The 27289-nt window shown below is 32.3% G+C and overlaps 2 protein-coding genes and 2 non-coding genes across 6 annotated transcripts; 3 read left to right on the top strand and 1 right to left on the bottom strand.

Moving 5' to 3' along the window:
* Window positions 1-1467: 1467 nt before the first annotated feature.
* On the top strand, window positions 1468-7275 carry LOC142522513 (protein BONZAI 3). Of its 2 annotated transcripts, none has more exons than XM_075625951.1 (16): window positions 1468-1737; window positions 3142-3189; window positions 3273-3421; window positions 3538-3586; window positions 4237-4293; window positions 4371-4541; window positions 4638-4772; window positions 4990-5051; window positions 5151-5250; window positions 5348-5453; window positions 5547-5623; window positions 6101-6238; window positions 6325-6489; window positions 6614-6727; window positions 6810-6909; window positions 7001-7275. In XM_075625951.1, the coding sequence occupies exons 1-16, from the start codon at window positions 1603-1605 to the stop codon at window positions 7120-7122; spliced, it is 1728 nt and encodes a 575-aa protein (XP_075482066.1). In that variant the 5' UTR covers window positions 1468-1602; the 3' UTR covers window positions 7123-7275. The 2 variants fall into 2 exon arrangements, with proteins under 2 accessions (XP_075482066.1, XP_075482065.1); XM_075625950.1 differs by having other exon boundaries at window positions 5339-5453.
* A 5235-nt stretch (window positions 7276-12510) lies between these two features.
* LOC142522452 (ubiquitin carboxyl-terminal hydrolase 27) lies at window positions 12511-18212 on the bottom strand. 2 transcript variants are annotated; one of them, XM_075625864.1, is made up of 10 exons: window positions 17765-18206; window positions 17530-17656; window positions 16729-16829; window positions 16427-16657; window positions 16094-16162; window positions 15876-16004; window positions 15582-15719; window positions 14541-14603; window positions 13865-14251; window positions 12511-13247 (listed from the first exon to the last, which is right to left on the bottom strand). In XM_075625864.1, the coding sequence occupies exons 1-10, from the start codon at window positions 18050-18052 to the stop codon at window positions 12981-12983; spliced, it is 1800 nt and encodes a 599-aa protein (XP_075481979.1). In that variant the 5' UTR covers window positions 18053-18206; the 3' UTR covers window positions 12511-12980. The 2 variants fall into 2 exon arrangements, with proteins under 2 accessions (XP_075481979.1, XP_075481981.1); XM_075625866.1 differs by having other exon boundaries at window positions 13012-13247; window positions 13890-14251; window positions 17765-18212.
* A 1373-nt stretch (window positions 18213-19585) lies between these two features.
* LOC142523580 (small nucleolar RNA snoR99) lies at window positions 19586-19701 on the top strand. Its single transcript, XR_012814766.1, has one exon. It is a non-coding gene; the product is annotated as a small nucleolar RNA snoR99 (small nucleolar RNA).
* A 44-nt stretch (window positions 19702-19745) lies between these two features.
* On the top strand, window positions 19746-19870 carry LOC142523490 (small nucleolar RNA SNORD14). The gene has a single exon (XR_012814681.1). It is a non-coding gene; the product is annotated as a small nucleolar RNA SNORD14 (small nucleolar RNA).
* Window positions 19871-27289: the final 7419 nt, after the last annotated feature.

Genomic DNA, 27289 nt, shown 5'->3' with positions numbered 1-27289 from the left:
TTTAATTTTTTCATCCAAACAGACTGTTAGTGGGGTGTATTCAATTCAAAGTTTTGATGATATTTAATGAATTTTTCAAATGATACACTTTTATAGATTTGATAGATTTTTATTGAGTTTTACAGAATTTTACAGATTTATAAACAGATTTATGTGGATTCATGTAGACTTTTTTTGCAAGATTTTTACAGATTTTTGTGAAATTTTTTTTATAAAACTTGTGCCATTTGTAGTGTACTAGTGGCTATAGGCTTCGTCCCATCCGCGAAGCTGAGGCGGGATAAATTTTATAAATTTTGTACTTAATTATAACATATTATTTTTTATTAATTTATTTGAACCAATAATTAATTGACATACATAACATATTCAGTTTGAAATAGTTTTTCAATATTTATATTAATAAATAAATTTACTTATTTTAAAATTAAAAATCATTTAATCTTTACATGTGCATATATGTGGGTTTGTATACATGTTTGTAAATTTTTAAAATACATCAATTAATGAATCTATAACCTCGTTTTTGAATTGATAATATACATGTGAAAAGAATATTATTTAGTATTATGTGAATATAATTTTGTATAAAAATATCACAGCTTACATATTAATTAAAAATACTAAAAAGAATTTAAAAAATCATGGTTGTTGCGAGCTTATTCAATTATTAAGAATTAAGCGATATTTTTTTGGATCATCTTTTATTATTATTGAATATTACATTAGTTTATATAAGTCATAAATTAAAAATCACAAAATCAATTCTAGAATTCAAAATTTCTTATGATATTAAAATAAAAAAATTATTAAATGAACAATCAGCCAAAAAATGAAAATTTGAAAAGGAAAGATGAAAATATATACAGAGATACACTTCGAAAATTTGAGAGAGCGATAGAGATAGATGAAAGAAGAGAAGATAAGAAGAGAGGTTACGTGAAGCGACAGAGAGATAAATAAATAGCTTATATATGAAGGCAAAAACTTGTGTGAGACGGTCTCACGGGTCGTATTTGTGATACGGATCTCTTATTTGGGTTATCCATGAAAAATTATTACTTTTTATGCTAAGAGTATTACTTTTTATTGTGAATATGGATAGGGTTGACCCGTCTCATATATTAAGATCCGTGAGACGGTCTCACATGAGACCCACTCGTATATGAATTAGAAGTTTTAAAAATCCATCCAAATATTTGGATTGAACCAAATACAATTTTTGACAATTTATAGTTTACCATAGGCTTTAATATTTGTATGTTAATGAATTCCATGAAGATATTAAAATTCTATTGAAAATTTAAATATCTCTATATTTTTTTAAAAATTAATGTTGAATATCACTTTCTTTCTCGAAACTCTATAAAAATTATCATTAAAAATCAATAAATCACATGCGTTGAACAGTGAGGTTGAATTGTATTTCCAAATTCCATATATACGCGCTTCATAGTTATTATACCTATTTATGGCCTTGGTGATTCATTCCTTTACGATACTTTTGGTTGATAGCGCGGACTCCTAACCTGTTTCGTGATTGTTGCGACCATCGGAGGTTATAGGGCAGATTCATATACTCTACAACAGATTTGCATAACGATGGGCAATTGCTTCTCTGATGTGAAAGGTGGTCAGCAGGCGATTGGTGGTACCGGCGCCGGTGAGGGGCATAACGACGCGGTGGACTTCTTCTTCAAGGCCAGAGGTCAGCAACCCCTTTACACGCCCATACAGGTACTTACTTCAAGCGTGACTTAATTTTTTCTGCTAACAACAAACCCGTGCTCATGCACGTGATTGGTATTGGTGTAGATGATTAATTTTGGTTTTGATGCTTAATTTTTAAATAAATTATGAAAAAAACATGGTCTACTTTTTCTAATATATTGTTTCAATTGAACAAAAGTAAAGGCCAGATGAAAATAGTACGTACGTAAGTATCTTTTTTGTTTAAAGCATGTAACTTGATGAAAATTGGTTTTCATCATAAAATTAGATTTATTTGTTTTTGTCTTATTTTTACCGAAACTACTAAATCTATTTGATATTGTTTATTTAACATCGATATTAATAAAACTGAATTACAGATTAAAATCTAACTTAACAAAAGGGAATCGACACTCTTTCCTCCTATTTTGAACTTTTTCCCACTTGGTCTTCTGTTATGATGAAGTCTACTCGTCTCATGAATTCTTCTGGTACCCCTCCTTTTCTTATGTTTAATATTTAACTGAAACAATACATCTGAAAAAATACTAAGCTAAAAAATGAGAATAAACTAATGTTTGTTATACACTGTTTGCATGGGCTGGTAGCTGGGCCACCGCCCGTTTCAGTTATGTTTTCAAGAAAATAACACAAAACTTATCCATAATTTATCCCAGTCAGCCACCATCCGTTTATGTTTGTTGTACACTGTTTGCATGTGCTGGTAGCTGGGGCAAAAGCTAGAGAATGTGTCTCCCAAGTAATGTTGTCTTCTTCTTAGGTATAGTTTTGTACGTGGGATAGGATGACCAAATGTTATGGATATGCAATATCAGAGATAAAAAATACATTAGACATTATGTAATTTATGTATTGTAATTAATTATATGATATTTTGTGTGTAGGTATGCAATCAATGATTATTTTCTTATCCACACCAAGTGGTGTTTGAAAGTATTATGATGATACCTTAAAAAAGATGATGAAATATCAACAATTTAAGATTTTGGTGAAGCAACAGTAGTTCAAGAAAGCTAAATTTTATCTGAATATCAAATATGAAATCAATAGTTTCCACAATTAGGTGGGGTGGAAAATCTGCTTAAATGTCATTGTTCTCTATGTTGGTGATAGAATAATTTGCCGAAGTCTAGAGGAGGCTGAGATGTCATGGAAGTGGTGTCATTCTACAACAATCTTCATACCAACGTGAAGAATTCTTTATATTTCTTGTATGCAGTCATACATAGGACAAACAAAGAGTTTCCATGTTGATCACGGTCTACGCAATAGTTATGATGCAGTCGAAAGATATTGAGAACCTATATTTTGATTATTTTTTTAAGATCAATTCCATTTCTCTTTTAATTTACATGGAAGCTAATTTGACATGTGGTAACCAACAATTTGTTATGTTTGAATGACCTGCAGTTATCTCTTTCAGCTTCTAAGCTTCTTGATTGTGATATCACATCAAAGGTAAATTATAGCTTTTAACAGTCTTAAAACTGTTGATGATACTAATATTTTTTACTGAGGGGTCAAATTTTTGTTTCTTGCAGAGCGATCCCATGGCAGTGGTTTACTCCAAGAAAAGGGATGGGAAACTCGAGGAACTTGGTCGAACTGAAGTAATATTAAACAATCTCAATCCTGCTTGGGTTCGAAAGATTAATATTACTTACCAATTTGAGACTGTTCAAACATTGATGTATGTTGCCATACTCTCTGTATCTCAATATATATTTCTCTCTGAATTTTCTTTTTTCTTTTTGCATTATTTTTCCTTTCAAAGGTTATTTTACCCAACCTATGGCTATTTTTCAGCTTTCACGTGTATGATGTTGACACAAAATATCATAATGTCCCTGTGAAGGTATGCTGAGTTTCCTGATATTAATTAAGGATTACATTACTTAGTTCACTCCTTTTGCATATTGAAATGCTTTGAGAATCTTCAAAAGAATTTCATACTTAAGAAGTGTGTTGCATGACACGATCTTTTTAAGTTCGGCTTTAAAGTGAATGGAAAGAATAAAAAACTATAAAGATGTGCATGCTTGTCTGCAATTGGCCGAATTGTGTCGATTATTTTGTCTTTCTAATTTCTCATATGAAAAGTATATAAATCCTTTTTCAGATTGTTTAGGGTATATAGACAAGTGTACTATTATTTACCCCAACGGGGATGTAAGAATCGTTGTCACCAGAATAAGATTTTGGTATATGACTTTGTAGAAGGCTATATAAGGAGAAAACTGATCTTCTCAGACCGATGAGATAATCATTGGTAAAGGCATTTAGTTTTATTGCTATAAGGAGAAAACTGATCTTCTTGTAGCTATCTTATTTTTTATTGCAAATGATATTTACTGCTGTTACTTAAAGTTAATTTGGGATAAAAGAAGTGTCGAGATGCACTTTTAGAAAGATAACATTTGCTTGGAATGAACATACTTTTTTCAGAAGTTATCAATGAGAAATTATCAGGAAGGTCCGAAGGTTAACTTTCAGTTACTTTTGTAGGAGCTGCAGTTAAAAAATCAGGATTTTCTAGGCGAAGCAAGTTGTGTTGTATCAGAGGTGAGTTGCTTGTACTCCATTAAATTTTCATTTGTGAATAATTTATGTAGGTTAATTATTTATATTGTTCATGACAGATTGTGACGAAACGGGATCGGAGTTTAACCTTGAATATTAAAGCCAGCCATGGTTTAAAAAACTTGGGGACGCTTATTGTTCATGCAGAGGAGACAGCTGTTTCAAGGAATGTTGTGGAGATGACATTTCATTGCAAAAATCTTGAGAATAAGGACCTATTTTCCAAAAGTGTAAGTATTTTGAGAACCATTATTCATGAAGATTTGGTTTCTTTTCAGCAAATTATATCTTTTAGTCTCATCATATTTATTGTTTAATTGTTTCAGGATCCTTTCTTAAGAATCTCTAGGTTCATGGAGATGGGAGGTCTTATTCCAATTTGTAAGACAGAAGTCGTGAACAACAACTTGAATCCTGTTTGGAAATCTGTCTGTCTAACCATGCAACAATTCATGAGCAAGGTATCTTCTTGAAAATTGCATTCTGGTAATGAGCAAAATGGCCAAATTCCATTAATTTCATGTCTATCAGAAATCAAATTTGATCTAATAGTCACATATCTTCTCAGAGCATTAATATTATGAACTTTGTACTTCAGAAATGAGATATAAATACTGAAAAAAATTACACCATGCCTTCTCTATTCCAGTTGTCTCTTAGCAAGTGTATGAATTGCAGGAGAACCCATTGTTGATCGAGTGCTTTGATTTCAATAGCAGTGGAAATCATGTGCTTATTGGGTATTTGTTGAATCTTCATATTTTCCTTGGCATGTCCATCTATTCAACCTTCCTCTAGGTTATCATATAATATCTTTTCTTCTCTTTTTTGTCAAACAGAAAATTACAAAAATCGATTTCTGAATTGGAAACCCTGTACCGAAGCAAAGCTGGTGCAAATTTAATCTCTCCATCTTCTGGATTAGGGCACCATGAAAAGGTGTTCTCATTCTCCTCTAGTACACATCTGGATTTGTAAAGTTGCTTGCAGAAAAAAATTTAATTTTTTACTCTGATCTTTAATTTAGGTTCTGCAGGGTAAAATTTTTATCGAAAGATATGTTGAGAAACAAATGTACAGCTTCCTTGACTACATCTCCAGTGGATTTGAACTAAATTTCATGGTTTCTGTTGACTTTACTGGTAGCCAAATTTTCCATTTTAAATTTTTTCCTATTATATCCCTCTATATAATGTATATAGAAGTTCCTTAACTCGTGGTTTAACTTTGGAAAGCTTCAAATGGAAATCCCCAAAGTCCAGATTCTCTGCATCACATTCATCCTTTGGGCCACCTGAATGCTTACCAGCAGGTAACCACAAGACCAAATGTGCCTTTACTTTGGATCCTAACTATATATTTTTATGTGATTTAATTGTTGACTTTTTCATTCTACTGAATAGATTATATTGTATACTCTTATTTATTTGCTAGCAGAGTGCCAGAAAACTTATGGGCATAGACCAAAACGCTGTCTTATGGATCATGATGGCCATTAAAAAATATCCTCTACATTAAGTTCGTCTTTATAGAATATTTTGTTTAAACAAGAAAATAACAGATAGTGCATTTGCTAGTTGAAGGTAGGAGCCATGACATCAAAATAAACTTGAAAATGGAATCTAAAGGAAAACGGGCTACAACTAAAGTGCTGCAATGAAACGAGACCTCTTTGATTTTACTATTATGTGGATACATCCTAAAAAATTTGCATGTACACATGTATATGTTCCTTTCACATTGCATTAGGATTTGAGTTGGTGTTAATGCTGCAATACCATGATTTTAGGCTATATTGGAGGTTGGGGAGGTCATACAATTCTATGATTCAGATAGACGTTTTAATGCTTGGGGATTTGGTGGAAGACTTCCCAATGGCTCAGTCTCTCATTGTTTCAACTTGAATGGAAGCCTGACAGATTTTGAGGTAAAACAACATTTACATGCTATATTTATATCTGCTTCTTTAAGGGGATTTACTGTAATATGAATTATATTCTATGTTTGGTACAGGTGGAAGGCGTTGAAGGTATCATGGCTGCTTATGCGAGTGCCTTGCGTAATGTTGTTCTTGCAGGACCAACACTATTCGGCCAAGTGATAAATAAAGCCGCTGAGATAGCAGCTCATTCTGTTTCTTGCCGCCATGCTAAATATTATGTGTTATTGATTATTACGGTATGATCATACGGTTCCTATTATTCGTTAGTAAATCATGTGTACATGCATTCATGATACCATCGTTAGTAAATCATGTGTACATGCATTCATGATACCAAGTTTCATTAACTTTAATTTGTAGGATGGCGTAATAACTGATCTTCAAGAAACCATGGATTCCCTAGTCAGGGCATCTGACCTCCCACTTTCAATCCTTGTTGTTGGAGTTGGTAGTGCTGATTTCAAAGCAATGGAGGTAATTAAGTAATTAAATAATGTTTTCCAGGCACAATTTTAACAAAAAAAAGTATTATTTTGATGATCATTGGAGTTGGTAGATTCTTGATGCTGACAATGGGCGTCGATTAGAGAGTTCAACCGGAAGGATAGCTACACGAGATATAGTTCAGTTTGTTCCAATGCGTCAAGTGCTGCATAGTAAGTGTATATATAAATCTCTTAATTTGTAAATAAATAAACAATCCGACACATGAAAAACAAAGCATATTTCTTGGTTGAATCTATGCAGACGGGGGAGGTTCAGTGGTTCAGGCACTTCTCGAGGAGCTACCGTCTCAGTTTCTATCCTATGTACGCAGTAGAGATATCATACCATTGAATGCTGACCCCGCAAATGAAGCTGATTCTTAAGTTGTTTAACAAATAGAGAGTACCATATCGTATAACGAAGAAGGAACTATGCCTTTGCTTGCTTGCTTGCTACTTTCCCTTGCTTAATGTGCATAATTACACATTACATGTTTCTATTAATATAGGAAATTTAACGAGTTTTAATTGCTTTTACTGATTTTAAAAGCTTAGATATATTCAATCAAGGCTTTTTTATACACTATAAAAATTTACTGGTATTTAAAATAGATTTTGTAGAGTTTTAAAAAATCAAATGATATTAAACTTTGACTTTAAAAAACTCTATCGAAGCCTATAAGTGTTCGAAATTTAAATAATTTTTATTAACTTCATGGAATTTTTTAACATATAGATCTTAAAGTTTGAAGTACAACAATAAAATGTCAAAAATTATTTTTGGTTCTCATTTCAATCTATCCACAGTCTTCTCTCATCTCTCTCTCCCCCTCTTCATAAATCTAATTTTTTAAAAGTAGGCTTTCTGTATATTTGTATTTGTGTATGTGCGAGAGATTGATCGATCTGATTTATATATGCAGTAAAAAGAAATATTTTTGACATAAAAAATAACATTTTTTCATAAGCCGGTTAGATATTTGTCTCACAAAATTAAATCATGAGATGATCTAACAAAAGTTTTGTGATCTTTTAATGGTTTGGTTCTAGATTTTAAAGAAGAGTGTATCTATTGTGAGACGGTCTCATGAATCTTTATCTGTGAGAGAGGTCAACTCTACCGATATTCACAATAAAAAATAATATTCTTAATATAAAAAGTAATATTTTTTTATGGATTACCCAAATAAAATATCTGTCTCACAAAATACGACACGTGAAATCGTCTCACACAAGTTCTTGTCTTCAAAGAATTGGTAATATGTGAAATCGACCCCATTTTCAATTACCTTTGACAATAAATTGATTTGTATAATATAGTTAAAATAGGCTAGTGAAGTAACAATGATACACTCACCCTTTAAAAAGAAAAAAGAAACGTAGGATTGAAATTTGCTCAGTCTGTCTGTCTCATACACACAGCAATCAATTGCCTATAACCAAATTAAATTGGTGCAAGTATAATGTGAAGGCGGCCATGTCCCCGAATCAATATCGTTCCTTGTTTGTAAACTTATTCTATGCCCTAAGAGATTTACATATAAAAGTAATGTTTACAGTCGTTAAAGATACAAATTTAAGGGACGAAAGTCATCCAAACGCACGGCATATATTCACAAGGCTCCTAACATATTAACCAATTTCGTCTCCAAATATATATTTGAAATTGGAATCATGAAGTAAAATATCTACAACATCACATTACATTATCATGGGGCCAAAAGAAAAGAGAAAAATATAAGCCAAGACAAAGGAGCAAGCAAGAAAGATGATACATACATACATTAAATGTGACAGTGACCAAGTGATTGACCAATAGTCCGTCAAGCATGCGACATTGCAGGATTCGTAATCCCATCCCAGGCACTTGATGGAGCCCAAGGAAATATCACTCCAAACATTTCCATTATCAACTCCAGAATATGTCTAAAATTGGTCATTGTATTCATCGGGGAGCTCTCTATTAAGCAAAAAAAATTAATAATGAAATATTGATTAACGATTTTGCAGATAAAAATGCAAGAAGATCGTTTTTCATAGCGAATTATAATAGGAGTCTTTTCTTTTTTCATGACAGTGATTATTAACGGTATAGACACCGACCGGTCAATGTCTTGGACAAGCGGCCCTTGCTAGAAGCAAATCGAGAAACTTAGTTCGACAAGATGAAATATAGTTAATGTATTTTTCGATCTAAGACAGAGATAAAATTCTCGTACAGGAAAATAAACAGATCGAAGTGTTGTTTTTTTGCTATCATGCATTTTGTTAAATTGTAATCTATAAGAAACAAACAAAAAATCGCATTCAATTTCTAGATATTTGGTGGATATTTGATTGGATGTCGAGATATTTTGTGATGGTATGATGGGTGTACAAAAGCTGCAAGTTGAATAAAATAATCTATTAAACCAATTTAATATTATTATTTCGTTAATGAAAAAAACAAATAGCCTCCTATTCTTGTTTAGTTTGGTTCATTTGATAATTCCGTGATAAGAACTGTCTAATTACTTTGGAAAATTGTACTTGAAATTTCAAACAAAACTAAATAGATTATTTTGATAAATTCAATCTTTGATATGATGTTCACACATCGTGTCCACCTCTATGTTCACATCTTAGATCACCAAATGTTTGGGAGTTCTTATATTTGATCGTTTTCCTTCTTCTTGTTTCTGGATTTTTCGTTCGTGCATACCTTCTCTATATTGTTCAGACCTCTAGTGAGTTACAGACAGAGTTCGAAAAGATCTTTGATGATTTCAACATCTATGATTGAGTTCTGAAAACTTCTGCATAGGTATCTGAACCAAATAAGGATAAAAGGATTATGAATAATATATTGTTTGATATGTTTTTAACTTACGTAATTATTGTGTTTACTATTTTATACTATCTGAAATCCTAATTCAAAATCTAAACCAACAATGATTGTCAAATTATATAATTGTAAAATTTCATTCGTATCATACTTGTCAAATGATCGTCATGTTAGTTGATATGAACGACTAATACAACACACATATAGTATCATATCGGGCAAAATCGTAAATTTGGGATGAGTAAAAAATAGGACAAACGTAGCTAGTTTAGTTACGAACTAAACTAAAACCAGGCAAAAACTTGTGCGTCTTTTAATTTGATAAGGCATCAATAATGCCAATATAAGCTGGTTTGTCTTAATATAAGAAAATAATGGATAAAGATATTAGACCAATTAAGTAAGGAGAAAATGTTTAAAATTAAAATATATCCTCGATTTCTCGTTTAAAATATTTTCTTTCATTTGGGATTTATTTTACGAAAAATACAAATCAAAGTCACATCTTATGTTACTTATCAAAGAAAAGATCGGCAAGGCAAGCCATGTGATTTTTCATAGTTGAAAAATAGGCTCTTTCGAATGCCATATCCCGATAATTAGCGCATGTCCCATGTCTCCAATTGTCCTTTTCAATTAATTCCATATCATTTATTAAAATTAGAAACACCCCAGATGGATCGGAACACCCCAGATGATTGATTAATACCATCGCAGTTTCGTCAAAATCGTCGCTAATTAGCGATGATTTTAGCATAACCGTCGTTAATTAGCGACATATCTCGACGGTTCCCTTGCATTATCGCTAATGAGCGGCGGTTTAATGACGTTTTATAAACTGTCCCTGATATTTGCGACGACACATGTTTTTTTTTTAGTGTAATTGTCCAACTTTAATTTGACTATATGAAATTTAATTTTTATGTACCTCATATATCCAAATCAATCTTGAACAGTTTGATCTAGCATCAGGGCGCATTACCCCCTGAGGCAGCAAGAACTCGTCCATATAAGAGACGACCACGACGATCTTATAAGTATGAAACAATAATCAGCTGGTAAGGCCTTCAACGGCAATAATCACATACTCTAGAGAAGCCACCAAGAAACCATGGTGGATTTTCATGTGAGGATAGAAAGGAAGATTGAGCCATGGACTTCACATCATTAAGGTGGTTTTTTCCTCCAAAGTGGATGATCTTTCCACAAGGGAAGGATGGGTCTTCAAGCGACCCCAAATTGGCGACGATTTAAAAATATTTAAGTTATGTCGTAATTTATATATGATTAATTATACGTATTTGGTTTAACGATTGGAATCAAAGTCAATATCACAAACTATAAGGATTCATGCAAATATATTTAGGAGGTTAGTAACAAAAATTGTTTTCTCAATCTTATATGGTTGTTTTTTTTTTTTTTTTGCACAAAATGGATGCACGCTATCGTCATCAGCAATAACTTTTTACATGTCATGGCCCGTTTCGACACGCAGTGAAACAAACTCATTCATTTCATGTAAAATTATGCTACCATTGAACGACTACTCTCTGGTCTGCCATCACGTAGTGCTGTGCAGGGAACAATCTGATCAAAAGAAAACAATAGATATATAATTGTTGAACTCAAAAGGCTTCTGTTTTGTAAGTCTGTCGAGCAAAATAATTGTTGCATATAAAGTCTACAGAGGCCAACCAAGCTAGAACTTAGCAACATTGATGGGAAGTCTGTCTGTGTCAAAAAAAAGGGCCCTAATATCTTATTCATTTGCTGACAGCAAACTTCCCGACATATGAATAATAATACTAAAAGTTTTTTTGTCTATAAATAAAAAGGACATCTCATTTGAAGATTCAAACACATATATATATGACCGAAATTTCTCTATTTGAGTTTAACTTTCAGTGCCAAATGAATATTCTTGAGATGGCTTTTTGGCGAACCAAAAATATCCTTCTCGTCATCGTGCTTTTCTTGGTTTTGTTCATCTCAATCAATGCTGAGTCTCGAGGTACGAGTCTAGTTTCTTGAATATATTAGAATGATGTATGCAAATACACAATATGGTTTTTTTATAAAAAAAATTTTAACAAACACACACACACACACATATATAGCAAAACTCATGTGAGACGGTCTCACGTTTCAATTTTATGATACGAATATTTTATTTGGGTTTTTCTTTAAAAAGTAATATTTTTTATTGTAAATATGAGCATAGTTAATCCGTCTCATGAATATATATGTATGATATATGAGCATAGTTGATCCGTCTAATGAATAAAACCAATCTCAGCGTATATATATGATATATGAATATTTTGGTTTTGATATGGCGTTACGTAAATTCATTAATGTTTTATCATGTTTATAAAATATTTTATGGAGTTAATTTACAGTTTGTATGGCAGGAAAGTTGGTATCAGAGAATCGCATTCAATTAACAGAACTTACGGACGTAAATACGAATGAAGTGCATGGAAGAGAAGAAGAGGATGAGATTCCAAACAAAATGGACCAAGATTTGGGTGTCATGGATTACACTCCTGCACGAAGAAAAACTCCCATCCATAACTTATAAACTCTACTACTATATTTTAATTATCTTTTGTCATAATTAATAAATCTTCATATATACTCAATTTTCATATATATATATATATATATATATATATATTGTATGGGTCGGGGGGTACTGCATGTGCTTGCGAAAGCATGCGATATATATTTTCTTGTATGTTGCTAGAACGAGATCAAACTGCTTTTGTTGTTAGGAAACATTTAGTAATTTAGTACGTTGTCGCTAAAAGAGTTTTATTTACATTTTAATTGATGCTCAAGTGTTCTTCAGACAAAGATCAAATATAGATATAGATATAGAAAACAAAAGTGTACATACAAATATACATCACATAAAAACTCTGTTTATATAAAATGAAATAAACAAATTTTTGTTCTTCAAATATGCAAATCATACAAAAGGTATGGATAAAACTAGGAAAAATTCCCTTTGGGTACCCAAAGTGCATCGATGATTACCTTTACAAGAAATAATTCATCAGATTCCATTGAGTGAGATTTAATCAAATTATTTCAATGTATCAAAGCACTATCTTGCGACTCCTGCACAAGAAAAATAAACAAAAGAAAGCCATTGCACATGCGGCAACATTTGATCACCTTACTACTCTCTTTCTATCAGAGCTTAAGAGGAGGGCTGCCTCGAATAATATTTTATATGAGCACTTCAAAAACCAGTGTGTCAAGTTTTCTCCAATTTCTGTATGATGATTCTGTACATATACAAGATCAACCAGCTTCTATAATCTTGTATTGCTCTGCCGGGGGTCGGAAAATTTGTATGTAATGTAACAATTGAAAAGCACAAAAAATTGATTAGCTAACCTAAAATCTTGAGTCAATTCATTTTCTCGTAAAACAGCATACTAGCATTTGCACCTAAAACATCTTTCTCTGAGACACCATGCACATCAGAATCCGAAATACAATACCATTGCTCGATTGCAGATTCCAGTAGAGCTACTGGATCTTCTTCGTCTATCTTGGCTGTCACCTTTCTGTAAACTGTATAATGCCCACTGTGATCGCTTCCAAAGTGCTCCACAACAGAAACTAGCCGATAATTTTGGCGTTTTAAAGTCACCGAGGGTAGATTAACACCCAACTGCAACAAGAACGCAATTCAACAATAACAGAGTCAAAAAATGGTGCTTTATTCATTTGCCAGACAAAAATGCAACTCATGAATGGTAAAACAAGGACGAGTATCCATCAACCGTATATACGCCATGTCCTCCTTACGGGGAGATCATGTGATACTCAATAGCTAAATAAGTAATAAATATAGCCCATGTAACCCTGTCAACTTATTATGAGTTCCAATTTACAAAAAAAATTTAAATATATATATATGTAAATTGACTGTTCACAAAAGTACCAAAAGACATAATTGATATTAATGATACAACTTGATTTTTAAACTATACTGCAGTCGTAGCATCATGATTCAGTTGTTATGCAATATGGGCAAGCAAACCAGACAATGGGGTCAGGTAATGCTACTCGAAATTCCAATTTCATCTCCATGCATCCACCCCCAATTTTAAAATTTTTGTTGCATAGCTTACTCCTAGTCAATACCTAAGGCTCCCCCCAGCTTATATTCATGGTTATCTCACCTTAATAATGCTTACGCCTAAAACTCATTTAACAGAAAATAATTATACTTTTTTTACGCTAAATAAATATAACAGTAATCCACAAAAGGAGAAGAAAACTAACATTGCCTTCACCGAATTTTCTAGACCTGAACGAGCTTTGTCCTGCCTCAGAAGATTTCAAGGAGAAACTAACATTGCCATCAGAATGTCTTCTAGAATTGTTGGAGCTTGATCCTTCCTCAGAAGCATATAGACAATGACCACCCTGGTATATAATGGCTTTTCTTTCATGTTCCCCGGAAACCTCTGTCTCAGATGGAATACTTTTTGCCACAAGGAGTGGCATTCCTAAATCATGTTGCAAATTTTGGTAATTCGAATGAGGAAAGGAGTGCTTAAATTTCTCATTTGATGACCCAAATGGAGATATTTTCTCTCTTTTCTCATTTCCCACTTCAAAATTTATAAATGGAGACAAATCCAATACTGAAGGAAAAGACAGATGACCCTGGAAAAGGAAAAATGCATTCTCGATTACTAAAATATAGGAAGATATTGCAAAATGCAACTGTGGAAAAACTTTTACAACAATATATTTTAAGACTAGTTCAAAGTGATTATGATAATTGCATCTGAGAAATGTTAATAATACACTGATGGGAGAAGTAAGTACACATAAAATAGCTACGTCACACAGGCAGGAGTGACAAAAGGCCTCAAAATTGAATAAACAGTTAGACGAATAATGAATTAATTAGGAAGAATTCCTGTAAACTTGGTGCTTTTTAGCAATGTACCAGAAGCTTTACTGACTGCCCAAACAAGTTAAATGAAGCCCGTTGCAGATGAATACAGAGAATCTGCATGTAAAAGATCATTGTGTTAAAACAGGAAGAAGTGCCAAACAAAATTTCAAAATATACAAGTATGGTGAAAAATATTGTGTATTTTATCAGGCATACGTGGACATACAGCAATATCTTCAGTCCACATTTATTTTCCATGTCAGCAGTATCAATGTAACCTGGTTTTGATGTCTTTATATAATTTTTAAACTTGTTCAGAATAGCCAAATGGGCAAATATCTGAAATTTTCGCCTCCTCGAAGAATTCATTTTTGAATCCCAGTATTTTATATATTCATAATCTTGAATTTATTTCTCATCAACCCATGTAGATTTTCTCAAAAGCTATATATGGCGCACAATATATAAATCTGCATAAAATAACCAAGCGACGAGGAATATAGACATAAACAACAAGATTCTTCTCTTTGTTTCCCTTATTTTTTCCTTCTTTCAGTTCAGTTGTAATCCATTCCATCCTCTGTCGAGAATGATCGGCTATACTATTCCTTGCATTTAAAAGTGGGAACTAATGGTGTCCAATACTATTCCTTGCAGTTCACACATTGTAATACTTATTCCATAAAATTTTATTTCAAAAAGAGAGGGAAAAAGAAAGAGCAACAAATTCATGTGTGTCCATGTAATTCGTAGTTTCACAGAAATATTTTACTCATTCAAGAATTTGACCTGATTCATGGACTCAGTTACATATTCCAGTGGTTGCACATTTCAGCCTGATTACTCTAGATTCATAGCTTTTCAAATGATTATCCTCAACGGCCAAAGGTGATATTGACGGGTTAAAAATGATCATCTCCCCAAACCGAGTTGAAAATGATGTTTCAGTACACCTAGTAAGTCCTTAAATTTGTTTGTCACCAACAATAACTCATAGTTGTAGTTCCTAAAAGGCCATAGAATTAAGTCCAACTTTAACTCATAAGCCTCTTCATTGAGATAGAAAGAATTTTCAATTGAAAATGTTCATACCTTAGGACTCCGAGCCAAACTCTGTTTTTTGAAAGTATGAGAAGACATATTTGACCAGGGAAATGCTTCCAGGGAGAAGAGAGTTTTGCAGCGGCAAGAATCGTTCCTACTACAGCATTGGAGTGTTTCAATATCTGTCTATGAGAAGCGTACAAAATTATATGGGAGAAACTAAATAAAAATATTGATATTAAGTGTTAAATAATGAAGTGTGTTCCAACATGTACCATAAATTGTGAATATAAAATTGCAATAATAAAGAACAGCATGCAAAAGAGCCATACAGAAAGTTACCGTATCACCAGCTACAGAAGAGACATATTTAATCGCAGCATTATGCCAACAGTGGCAGCAGCGATAATTCTCGATATGTTCTGCAGCAAAAAAACGTTTAAGGCAATCCTCCAGAGTACACCCATCCACCTACATTTTGATTCCAGAAATATAAATATGTGTGGCTGGAGTGAAATAAAGATTACTAGGGGAAAGAATAAAATTTAGTGCCAACATACAATTGCACCATCGCTGCCGAATGGAGGTGAAAAGTGTAAACTGTGAAACTGCTGAAAATCAAGAGAGATCTGTAGATAGAAGACGTAAACAAATAAGTAATATATTCAAAGGAACATAATGAAAAATTGAGACAAACACCTTTGTTTTGATCGTAAACAAATTTTAACAATTTCATTTTGTTATTTCAACCATAAAATTTCACATTTGTAGCAGATCAACAGTTACTTGATTGCTTTTGTTGAGCAACTGACGTTCAACCAATCATACATTCCTAATGTAAGTTCAAGAAATCCTAATGACATAATGCAATATTCTTACTAATACAATTCAACCTGAAACGAGCAGTTTTGGCAGTATAAGATACTCCCAAGAATTCCATCAAAAGGCCCAAGAAATATCCGCCTCCATCTTCGCCAATCACTTTCCTCTTCACTGATCTTTGTGATAATTCTTCCACAAGGAAAAGCAGGCAAATCAGATAAAGAGCTTTTACTGGGGACATAATGTTCAGATAATTCTTCTCTCAACGAAGACAGAAGATAAGAAAATGCTTCCTCAGCATCCTACATTCAAATTAAATGAGTCATGAAGGATTTTATATTTATAAAAAAATGTGAAACGCTGAAAGAAGCACCTGCTGTCTGGTTAGATTGAAATTTGGCAGATAATGATCTAATGCAAGCATCACTTTTCGAGGACTAATTGCAGTTTTTCTATGACGGACGGTACATAGTTCTGCAGATGTAATAACATATATCTGTCACTGAAAACAACCGGTGATGTACTTCTTGCAGAAACAAAAGTGGGATAAATCGAGGGCATAATGGTACGATAACACAGAGTCACAGACACCAAAGCCAGCTAACCAGAGCTGAAATAGCATGCAAATAACAAAGGCAATCATCAAGGCCCTTAAACTTTACTAAACTTGTACCTGTAAACAAACTCATTATTACTATACCTTAAGAAGAAATGTCAAAAAAGACTACGTAGAAGTTCCTTTTATTGTCAAAACTTTCCTAAACCTTTGCCGGAAAAATTTAGACTAGCAAAACAGATAAATCCGTGATGGGTATGAGGGTGCAAGACAACCTTAACATATCTATAATAATCCAGAATTTCACACATCTTAGCAAAGGGCTAGTCGATTCCCCACAACTTCAAGTTCATTATGCAGCATAGCTCCAGAAAAAAAGAATCTATCATAACAAAATCGCACTATAGCAGACAAGTGTGTTACAACAGCAAGATAATACAACTTGAAATAATGCAATCGCCACAACCCTACCCATGAAAATCACAATCAGAATGCACTATGAAATTTATACAAGGTGGCCCATCTAGTTAAATAATCCCTTCTATATCCTACTAGGACTCAGCCTAGTTCAGTTTCAAGTCATCAGGACCTAAATTCCATGCTTCTAAGACAACTTACCTTCCACTAATGAAGTCAAAGAGTAAACCAGCGGCATAGTTTCATCTCCTCCTTCGACCGATAAAAGTTCATATTCCTCCAAAATCTCTCCAAGATACTTCCGAAAGCTTGAACAGCTTGCTAGAGCCTAAACTCACAAAATAATACACTAAGGTCATGATTGGTAGCAAATAATAAGAGTGCACAACTCAAAACCAAACCATCCAATTATTATTGAAAAATAAAATACGATTACCTGTAAGATTACATTCAAGAAACAATTGTTCCCGTGATTTTGCAATCCAGGTACAGCCCACCCCCTAGGAGAACGAATCCCTTTATTTGATGATAATAGCACACATATAGAGTCGCGGAATTTATTATCTTTTGTAGACAATATTATGCCAATAGCACTCAGCACGCCAACGATTGTTGATATTTTCAGCCCGGATGAAGAAATCCAGTGAACTTGCAGTGGAAATTTTGATCCGTGCTTGAATTTGTGAATGAATGAACTGAATTTCAAGCTTTCTTGGATATTCATTATCAACCAACTGAGCAAAGGACGCCGCTCTTCTTAACCTTTGTCTGGAGTTTTCAAGGAGACTTTGAAATTATATTTTGCTACAGATTCCAATCCAAATATATATATGTACTTTATCTGTGTCACGATGAGATCTCCGAATTCAGAGGGATTTGGGGAAAAAAACAATTGTAAAATATATATCACATTGCAATTACAATTTTATTTCACATTCACAAGTGGGTAAGAAATTTAGAGATTTTCAACAAACATGCTGATAACCCCGTTACATTACAAAGATTTCGAAGAATCACCCTGTTTCTCCCTTTTTCTGCCTCACTCTTTTTCTTTTATTAGTTCTCTTGTGAGACGGTCTCACGAATATTTATTTATGAGACGGATCAACTCTATTGATATTCACAATAAAAAATAATACTCTTAGCATAAAAAGTAATAATTTTTCATGGATGACCCAAATAAGAGATACGTCACATAAAATACGACTCGTGAGACCGTCTCACACTGAATTTTTACTTATTTTTTTTTACTTTCACTACTTGTCATGTGAGTCATATCATTAGAAAAAATAACTACGTGCGGACACATTTGTGAAAGTTTCGGTCGATAAAAGATATTTGATATGACATAAAGAAGAAATATTGCATGATCATTTATTCCATTATTACAGTCTTAATATAAAATATTGTAGGGCTTCAAATGTAGAAGGCCAATTTTATCTTGGACGAGTAGAGTTGAGATAATTTAATTTAATTATAGGCAAAAACTTGTGTGAGACGGTCTCACGGATTGTATTTTGTGAGACGGCTCTCTTATTAGAGTCATACATGAAAATAGATTACTTTTTATGCTAAGAGTATTACTTTTTTTTATTGTAAATATCGACATGGTTGTCCCGTCTCACAGATAAAGATTCGTAAAACCATCTCACAAGAGACCTACTCTTAATTATATATATTTGACTCAATTGTTTCAATTTTAAATCAACTTCATGATCTAATTGTTTGAAATCAATGGACGTCAAAATCCAATGTCTTTAACCAATGGAATAGTGTTATTCTAAATTTATGAAGGTTATAAATATGGGGAAATTGTGAAAACAATATCTAATTTTATAAATAAAATTCACGAACTTTCAATTGTTCACTAAAAAAACACAAAAAGAAAACAAGAAATGGCCAATGGGATCTCCTAGTGGGCCGAAAATTACGATTAAACGGGCTGAAACTTCTACTAAAAGCCCAAAGAAGAAACCCTAATTCTAATATACACGCGCCTCTCTTCATATTTGTTATCCTGGTATAATTTTTTCCTCCTAATTCTCCAAAGATTCGCAGCGGCCGCCTGAAAACTTTAACGTTTGGCCGGGCTCGAGATTTTCTGCTGCTTCAATCCTTCATTGGATATCGATCTGAGATTGTTTCCCTTTTATTACCGATTTTTCTGTATATATATGATTTCAAATTTCAATCCTCGCATGAAATATAGGGGCTTCTAATCTTTCAATTCCATCGGGTATCGAATGAATAATTCAGGTTGCCCGAGGGGTGGAAAAAGTCTCCGAAATCAAAATCTTTATCCATCCATCACTTTGCCTGCAATTGTATTGAACTTTCTGTGTTTTTTGCTGGCCATTAAGGTATGGAAAATCGTTGGGTTTTTTTGAATTAATAATTGAAAATTGTTAAAAGAAAGAAGTGTATGATGACAAATCCAAAGGCTTGTTTCTCAACAACATTCGCAGTGGCCGACTGAGAGCTTTCGCCTTCGCCGGGCTCGAGAGCTGATGCTGCTTTTCTCCTTCCTTGGATGTCTGACACCGCTGTTTTCCAGTTTTCTGATTTTTTTTGTTTAATTTAAATTTATATGCTTCGATTTTTAGGGGTATTTTTTAAAAAAAACATAGGTCAATTATTTTTTTAAAAAAAATTAATCTTCGAAATAAATAATTGATCAATATTATTTTATATATTTCCTCATTTTTATTAACTAACTAGCGACATAAATATTATCATATTGAGTAGGTCTCTTATGACACGGGTTTATGAATTTTTATCTTTGAAATGAGTAACTCTATCGATATTCACAATAAAAGTAATACTTTCAGCATAAAAAGTAATATTTTTTCATGAATAATACAAATAAAAGATCCGTCTTACAAAATACGATCCGTGAAATCGTCTCACACAAATTTTTTCCTATCATATTTTTATAAAAACAATAAGTTTTGACATATTTTAATTTACTTTCTTTACATGGTATATATAATTTCAGATTAAATCAAAAGGATATAATTATAAAGTGTATAAGTAATAAAATAATGAGCCACAAAATCTATTTAAAAAAAACTAGACCGGTCAAACTTATTATTTTTTATGTTAACCAAAAACTATTTGTTTCCACAAAATTATGTATATAGCGGGGGTGTTGGGTGGAAAAGTACACCAAATTAAACGAAAATTGTAAAAATATAACTCTTCATAAATCAAATGACGTGATTCTCATCTTGACTGTTAGTTGAAGTCTACCAAGCTAAATCAACTCACCAGATAAAGGAAATTGATGGAAATAATACTGGAAATTGAAGAAAACAAACTTCAGCGTGATTTTATTTTCATAAACCAGCGTAAATACAAAATTATAGAAATTACAATAAAACTTGCAAAAATATAGAATAAAAAAAATGTAAAACACCTGGAAATATAGTAGAACTGAAAATGCTTTAATATGAAAATTAGAGATTTTGAATAATGTTTGCAAGTTGAGCGATGTTGTCAATCTGTCGATTTTCTCTTTTGTTTCATCATCGGAGAGTTTTCCGCTCCATGTTCTCGCGATATTTATGAACTTTACTCACGATTTTCTCCTTTTTGTCTGCTATATCACCCGGTCAAACTATTTTGAATAATTAATGAACTTTACATTAGAGGTTTTTAACCTTCGGATAAAACAGAAAAAATCAAACATCGAAACGAAAGTCAAATTTTTAATTAAGATACAAATGCTAAAACCAAAGTGTATTTGGTTCAAAATAAACTTCGGTTTCGGATTATATATGTCAAAATCGAACCGACCGAAAAACCTAAAATTTCATTAAAATAATAATTTTATTTATATTATATATTTTTTTAGATGATATTTAATGAAGAAATAATCCATTAGAATAATTTTTAGTTGATTGTTATTTATTTAATTTTTTTAGATTTTATATTTAAATGTTTTACTAAGAAATCATATATAAAAATAACATATTATATTTTACAATATATTTATATCATTAATTGAAATAATTGTATCAAAACCGAATTAACTAACCGAAATAACTTAACCATTTTGGTAGAAAACAAATCGAAAGAAAATGGTTCAGATTTCATATTATATATTTTTAAAACAAAAAAATGAAAATCGAACCGAGCTGACTTATTAACACCCCTACTTTAATTTATTGGTCTAACTATTCATATGGCTTAAACCAAATTAATTGGCCCCTATTAAATTTTATCTAAAACAAATGCCTCGCAAGACATTGGCACATTAGACCAAAATGCTTAAATATTAATCCTCTAATGAAACACATTTTTACTAGTGAATTCTATGAAACTCAAGCCTAATTTTACTTACAGAAGTTAGATGGTAGCCTTTGGAGAAAAATTCAAGGATTGAGGTTATGTGTCTTATTCAAAAGCCACATTAAAAATTTCGATTGCCAGTTTTTCTTTATTCTTTACCAAATTGTAAACTTTAATATTTTTAACAAAAATGTTAATCCCTTCGGTTTCCATCCAATTTCTTTTTTTCATTTACCGGTTCAACACGCAGTGGCTATTTCACAGTAAATTTACCACTTCATTATTTGTTGTCCATAACCATTGTGCTACCTCTACTCCGATTATGTAGCACCCAGCCAGCCGCTGCATATCTTGCTTTGGATTCCCAATTGACCATTTCCATTACTCTTGTTGCTTCTGCGACGCACCATTTCATCGCGCTGCCAATAGTTGTCAGTAGCTTCATGCCCAAACTTTCTCACGTACGTTCTTCTTCTATCTCACGCCATTTAGGGAGTTTATGTCATCCAGATTTCTTGCTTATTACAAATTCTAGGATCCATAAGGTTAGAAACCTATCAGTGTAATCAAAAAATATTATCATTGTAAAGCAGTTGGACTTTTTATTGTGTAATCATGGAATCAACTCCTCATTTTGTGTAGGTCCTTACTACCTATTAATGTGATTGTTTTTATATTTATTTCAGCAATGCAATCGAGATCCAAGAACTCTTGTGGCTGTTGCACCTTTTTTTGAAACTAAGGAATCATGGAAAGTATCACAAACAGTTAGTGTTGGAACATTTCATGTTCGTAATTTTGATTTTGATGTTAACAGAATTTATTATTATATTTCTAACATATTTACTCAAGTGTGGAGTTATTAACACAAGAAGGAAACTGAAATTGAGTTTAGCCAAACTAAAATTTTTGGCGAGTTTTTGTGTGTTGATGATATCTCTCAATTTGTTGATTCAAATAACAATCCAACAACATGACCGATTAAAAAACTCAATTTGAAACAAGTTGTATTGCACTTCAGTTGGGCAAAATCAAATAGCATCTAGGTCAAACTGGTTGTTGAATGATCAAACTAATTGCACAAAAACAGCAATAAGTTGGGTATGAGCAGTTACGGTATTTTTGCCATATCTCTCAACTCGGTTATTGAAATGAAGTGATTTAGTATGAATTGGAAAGATAAGATGATGATATACAAATCATCTTCAGAAGTCAAAGTCTGAATCGAAACTTAAGATGATGATAAATGATGATGAAGCTACTGGTTTTGCATAAACTGAAATCAGCAAGGTTGATTTCAACACACCAGATTGAGCTGCTGACCAGTTCAGTTTCAACCGCTGACCAGTTTTCAACTGCTGACCAGTTTCAACCATTGAACGACCAGTTTAAGTTCGGGAAAATGTCCAGTAAAGCGAATTTGACCGTTACAATTTCAGAAATAGTATAAAAACTTTCCAAACTGTCATATTCTTGTGTCTAATGTATATATTATTATTGAGGCCTATAAATACATCATCTTGAAAGTCAAACAAGAGCTTTTGAAGAGGATTCAAAGCATGTGCAGCTGATATAAAGAAATAGGTTATTTGAGAGCACGAGCCTTTGTGTGGGGATACATTTGAGATGTACACTTTAAATGATAAATTTCTCACACACAATCAATCACACATATACAAGCGAGTTGAATTTTAAAGTTTAGTTGAGTGAGTCTTCACACAAAGACATTAAAGATTACGTTTGTAATATTGGCATAAGAGACTTTAAATACTATGCAGATTGTGAGGTTGCGACCTACAATCGAGAGTGCGCTAGGAGTTTCAATTAGGCAAGAGATAAGTCCTAAGTTGAAATGAGTTTGTACAAGGTGTTGTACAAATCAAAGTCTTCTAGTGGATCTTTCCCAAGAGGAAGAAAGGATGATGTTGAAGTTGTTAATCTCTGAACATCCATACACAAATTTGTGTCTATTTATTTATTGCATTTACTCATCATTTCCAATGTTTTTAAAGATTCATTGTTGAAACATTTTATGTGTTCTTCAAATACCAAAATATTGCATACAAAGTGTTTGGATAAAATGCTTCAACCAAAATATTTTTACTCATTCAACTTACATATATTTTTAAATTCTTTATAAAATGTTTAATTGGTTTCTACGAAGGATTATTTTGAGTGTCTTTCACTTGGTTTGAAAACCAAACTCAATTTTAATTCATCGACGTTCAATATTTCAAGAACCGAGCTATCGTAACTCAACGATGATCCCCCTAATCGATCCTAACAGTTAGTCAATAAACTCTTACCTTTGGCCCAAAAATTGTTGGCCTTACTGTTTCTCGGTTGTCATTTTCTTGCACATCTACACATCACCAGAGTCACCTTCTCCGTTTCCCCCACCAACACCATGTATTTGCTTTGAGACCTGCATGCGGTTGATTTTCTATACATATTATGCTTGTAGGTTTTGTTGATGATAGTTGTTGTTGGATTGGGTGGTGATAAGCCATACTTTGGCCCAATACCGTACTTTTATTCGATGGGGTTGAGGTGAAAGGTAAAAATGCTCTCTTATTGCGGAAAGTAATAGCAAAAATTTGTAAATAACAAATACAATGAGCAATACATAAATACGTCATATGACCAGAAACAACGTATTACATTAATAACAAATCAACAAATATTTGAAATGATTACATAAATAATAATCGCCTGTTTGTTTTAAACTTGAAAATATTTATAAAAACAGTATAGTTAAGTTGTCATATCATATATTTGCCAATCTACAACCCACCTAGCACATTTAGTCTATCATATAACATTGTGGATCACAAATATTTTTTGATTAACTTCAATTTCGATAAGCTTCTTTTCTGCTAATGAGTTGCAAGTGATATGAATAACAAAATCACACGGGCAACATAAGTATTTGAGAATAAATCATTCAGTATTGTCAAACAACATAGGTATTTGAAAATAAATAATTCAGTGTTGTTCAAACACTGTATCATATAAAGTGGTTTTATTGATTTGTTGAATAGCATCTCACGACCATCAACTCTGAAAAAAAGTTAATGTAAAATGCACATCGCGACTCAAGATTATCGAAGTTCCATAGAATACTTCATCAAACTAGTTAAATTCTTACTATTTATTTTTTTTTCAAATTCAACAAAACCCAAAACTTTCTTGATATTGTTTAAATTGTTCAAAACGATTTTGAGATAAAATCGAGCTTAATCAATTATTAAAAAAAATATTCAAATTGGTTTTTATATTATTTAATATTGAGCTAGATTTTTTTATTGTGTCAACAATTCAACATATAATAATAATAATAATAATACTAATTCTGGGCCTCTCCAAAGCCAGGCCCCGAGGCGGTGGCCTTTTTGACCTTACATAAAGTACGGCTCTGCTTTGGCCCAACTCCTCGTTGTTTCTTTGTCACGAGCCAATACATATGCAACACATGTTATTTTATCTTTGCACTTAGCCTTTTGTGCAACATTGTCCTTGGGTGATGATAAGGCCAAATCTTGAAAAGATTTTAGAGATTTAATTTAATAATATTTGCCCTTATCTAATATTTTTATCCCTAATTATGTGCTTAATTGAATTAATAATTGTAGATTTGAATAAAAGAGGAAAATGATTAAATTTGGAATAAAAGATAATTTACAAGACTTCAAAGAAAAAAAAATATCAAAAGAAAGGAAATAAAATATTTTTATTCCTTGATAATATTGAAATCTTGAAAAAATCTATGTAAATATTGATAAAGACCTTATCTACACTTCCTTTTATTTGAGATGGGCCTTAAAAAAGATTTGCAGGAAGAGGCCCATTGATAAGGATAAAAGAAGCGTACACGGAGCAGCCGTAAGAACAGAACGTACAGGAAGAAAGAAGCGCAGAAGACCGCGGAAAAAAGGAACAGAAGCTACTGTGAAGTAGTACCACCGCGGAAGAAGAACATAAGGGAGGAAGAGTGAAGGGCAGAAGCAAGAGGAATTCCACACACACGCTACAAATCATTGAGAATTCTTTTCCTTCTTTCTTAACTATGTTTTCTTCATTGAATTTAAACACTGATTTTGACTTTTATTTTAAGTTTATGGAGTAGATTTTTATAGACTAAGGCCACGATATGGCCGAGACATATTATTTTTTTGATGTTTTGAATTTAATTCAATTAGATTATTTATTTTATTAATTGATTGATGTCGTTTATCATGTGTTCTTTTAATCTGGCCAATTAAATTGAATATTTGTTGGTTAATCTAAAACCGGAAGGCGATAGATTAATATTTGCTTCAGACATCAATCAACACATGGTTAAATTGACTAGAAATAATATTCGATTTCAGTGTGCGAATTTAGGTTGAAAAACTGGAATTTCACAGCGATCTAATGCGGTTGAATCTAATTAAATTCAGTTAGCAATAATTGGACTGTTAGATTTAATTAGGTTTATTAATTCGAGGAATCGTTTAATAAATAATTTTGGAAATTCCGTCGTGAATTAAATAATTAATTTAATGAATATGAATTTGACACATAGATTATAAGTTGTCTCGGTACCGTTGTGCGCCTTAGTCGTTTCTAAAAAATTTGAATTTTCGTCTAAATTAATAGTTTGGATTATTTTTGCTTTAGTTAATTTATTTAAATTGTTTTATTTAGTTTTAATTAATTTATCTCCCATCATTTGAATTTTATTAGCCTAAATTAGGAAAAATTATTCACATTCTAGTAATTAAACATCAATCTCTGTGGGTACGATACCGGACTCATCTCCAAATACTATTACTTGACCTAGTCCGCTTACTAGATTTATTACCAACCGAAATCGTCTGTCCGGTGACATTTTATTCAATGACTTTTTTGCATATCCGTGTATTTTTCTTATGACTTACATGTGGTTGTTCCGCAATACTTGCATGCAATTTCACTTGGGTCATATTTCTTTTTTTTTTTTTTTTTTTTCTCGGGGATATGTTATTGGTGGATATTGTTTGGAAAGTGGTGATGACTTATATATGATGTCGGATATTGAGAGAGTTGTGATGGGTATACACATGATGTTAGATGTTTGGGGATTGATGACAAGTTTGTATATGATGTTGGATGTTTGAGAGAGTGATAATGAGATATTCTTGTTCCCTTACCTAGAGTTGTCTAAATAGCCAAAATTATTTTACCTAAATTAATGAGATATTCTTGTTCCTTTACCTAGAGTTGTCTAAATAGCCAAAATTATTTTACCTAAATTAATGAGATATTCTTGTTCCTTTACCTAGAGTTGACCAAATAGGCTAAATTATCTTCTCTTTTCACATGAGGTCATATGTTGGCCAATACACACCAGTCCCTAAGTGACCCATAGGCCTAATTTTAATGAATTTAAGAATGTTTCTTGTTCTATCTCAGATGCTCAGACTAATTGTATTATCAAATCACTTCTAATTTGCAGACGAGCCCTGTTATGCAATTTGCTTATGGTTTTCTTATTATGTAACATGATGAATGTTACAAAGCAATCATTATAAGTTATGTCAGATGCAAATTCTATTACTAAAAAGGAAAATCTATCACAAATTATTTTTGTACTTGCTCTCTCAGTTTCTACAGCTATCACACAGTACAAAGCAATCATTATAAGATATGA

The sequence above is a fragment of the Primulina tabacum genome, chromosome 13, assembly GCF_025594145.1.
Source record: "Primulina tabacum isolate GXHZ01 chromosome 13, ASM2559414v2, whole genome shotgun sequence".
NCBI lineage: Eukaryota > Viridiplantae > Streptophyta > Magnoliopsida > Lamiales > Gesneriaceae > Primulina > Primulina tabacum.
The sequence above is the reverse complement of the archived record's forward strand: the minus strand, read 5'-3'. Positions and strand labels throughout refer to the sequence as shown.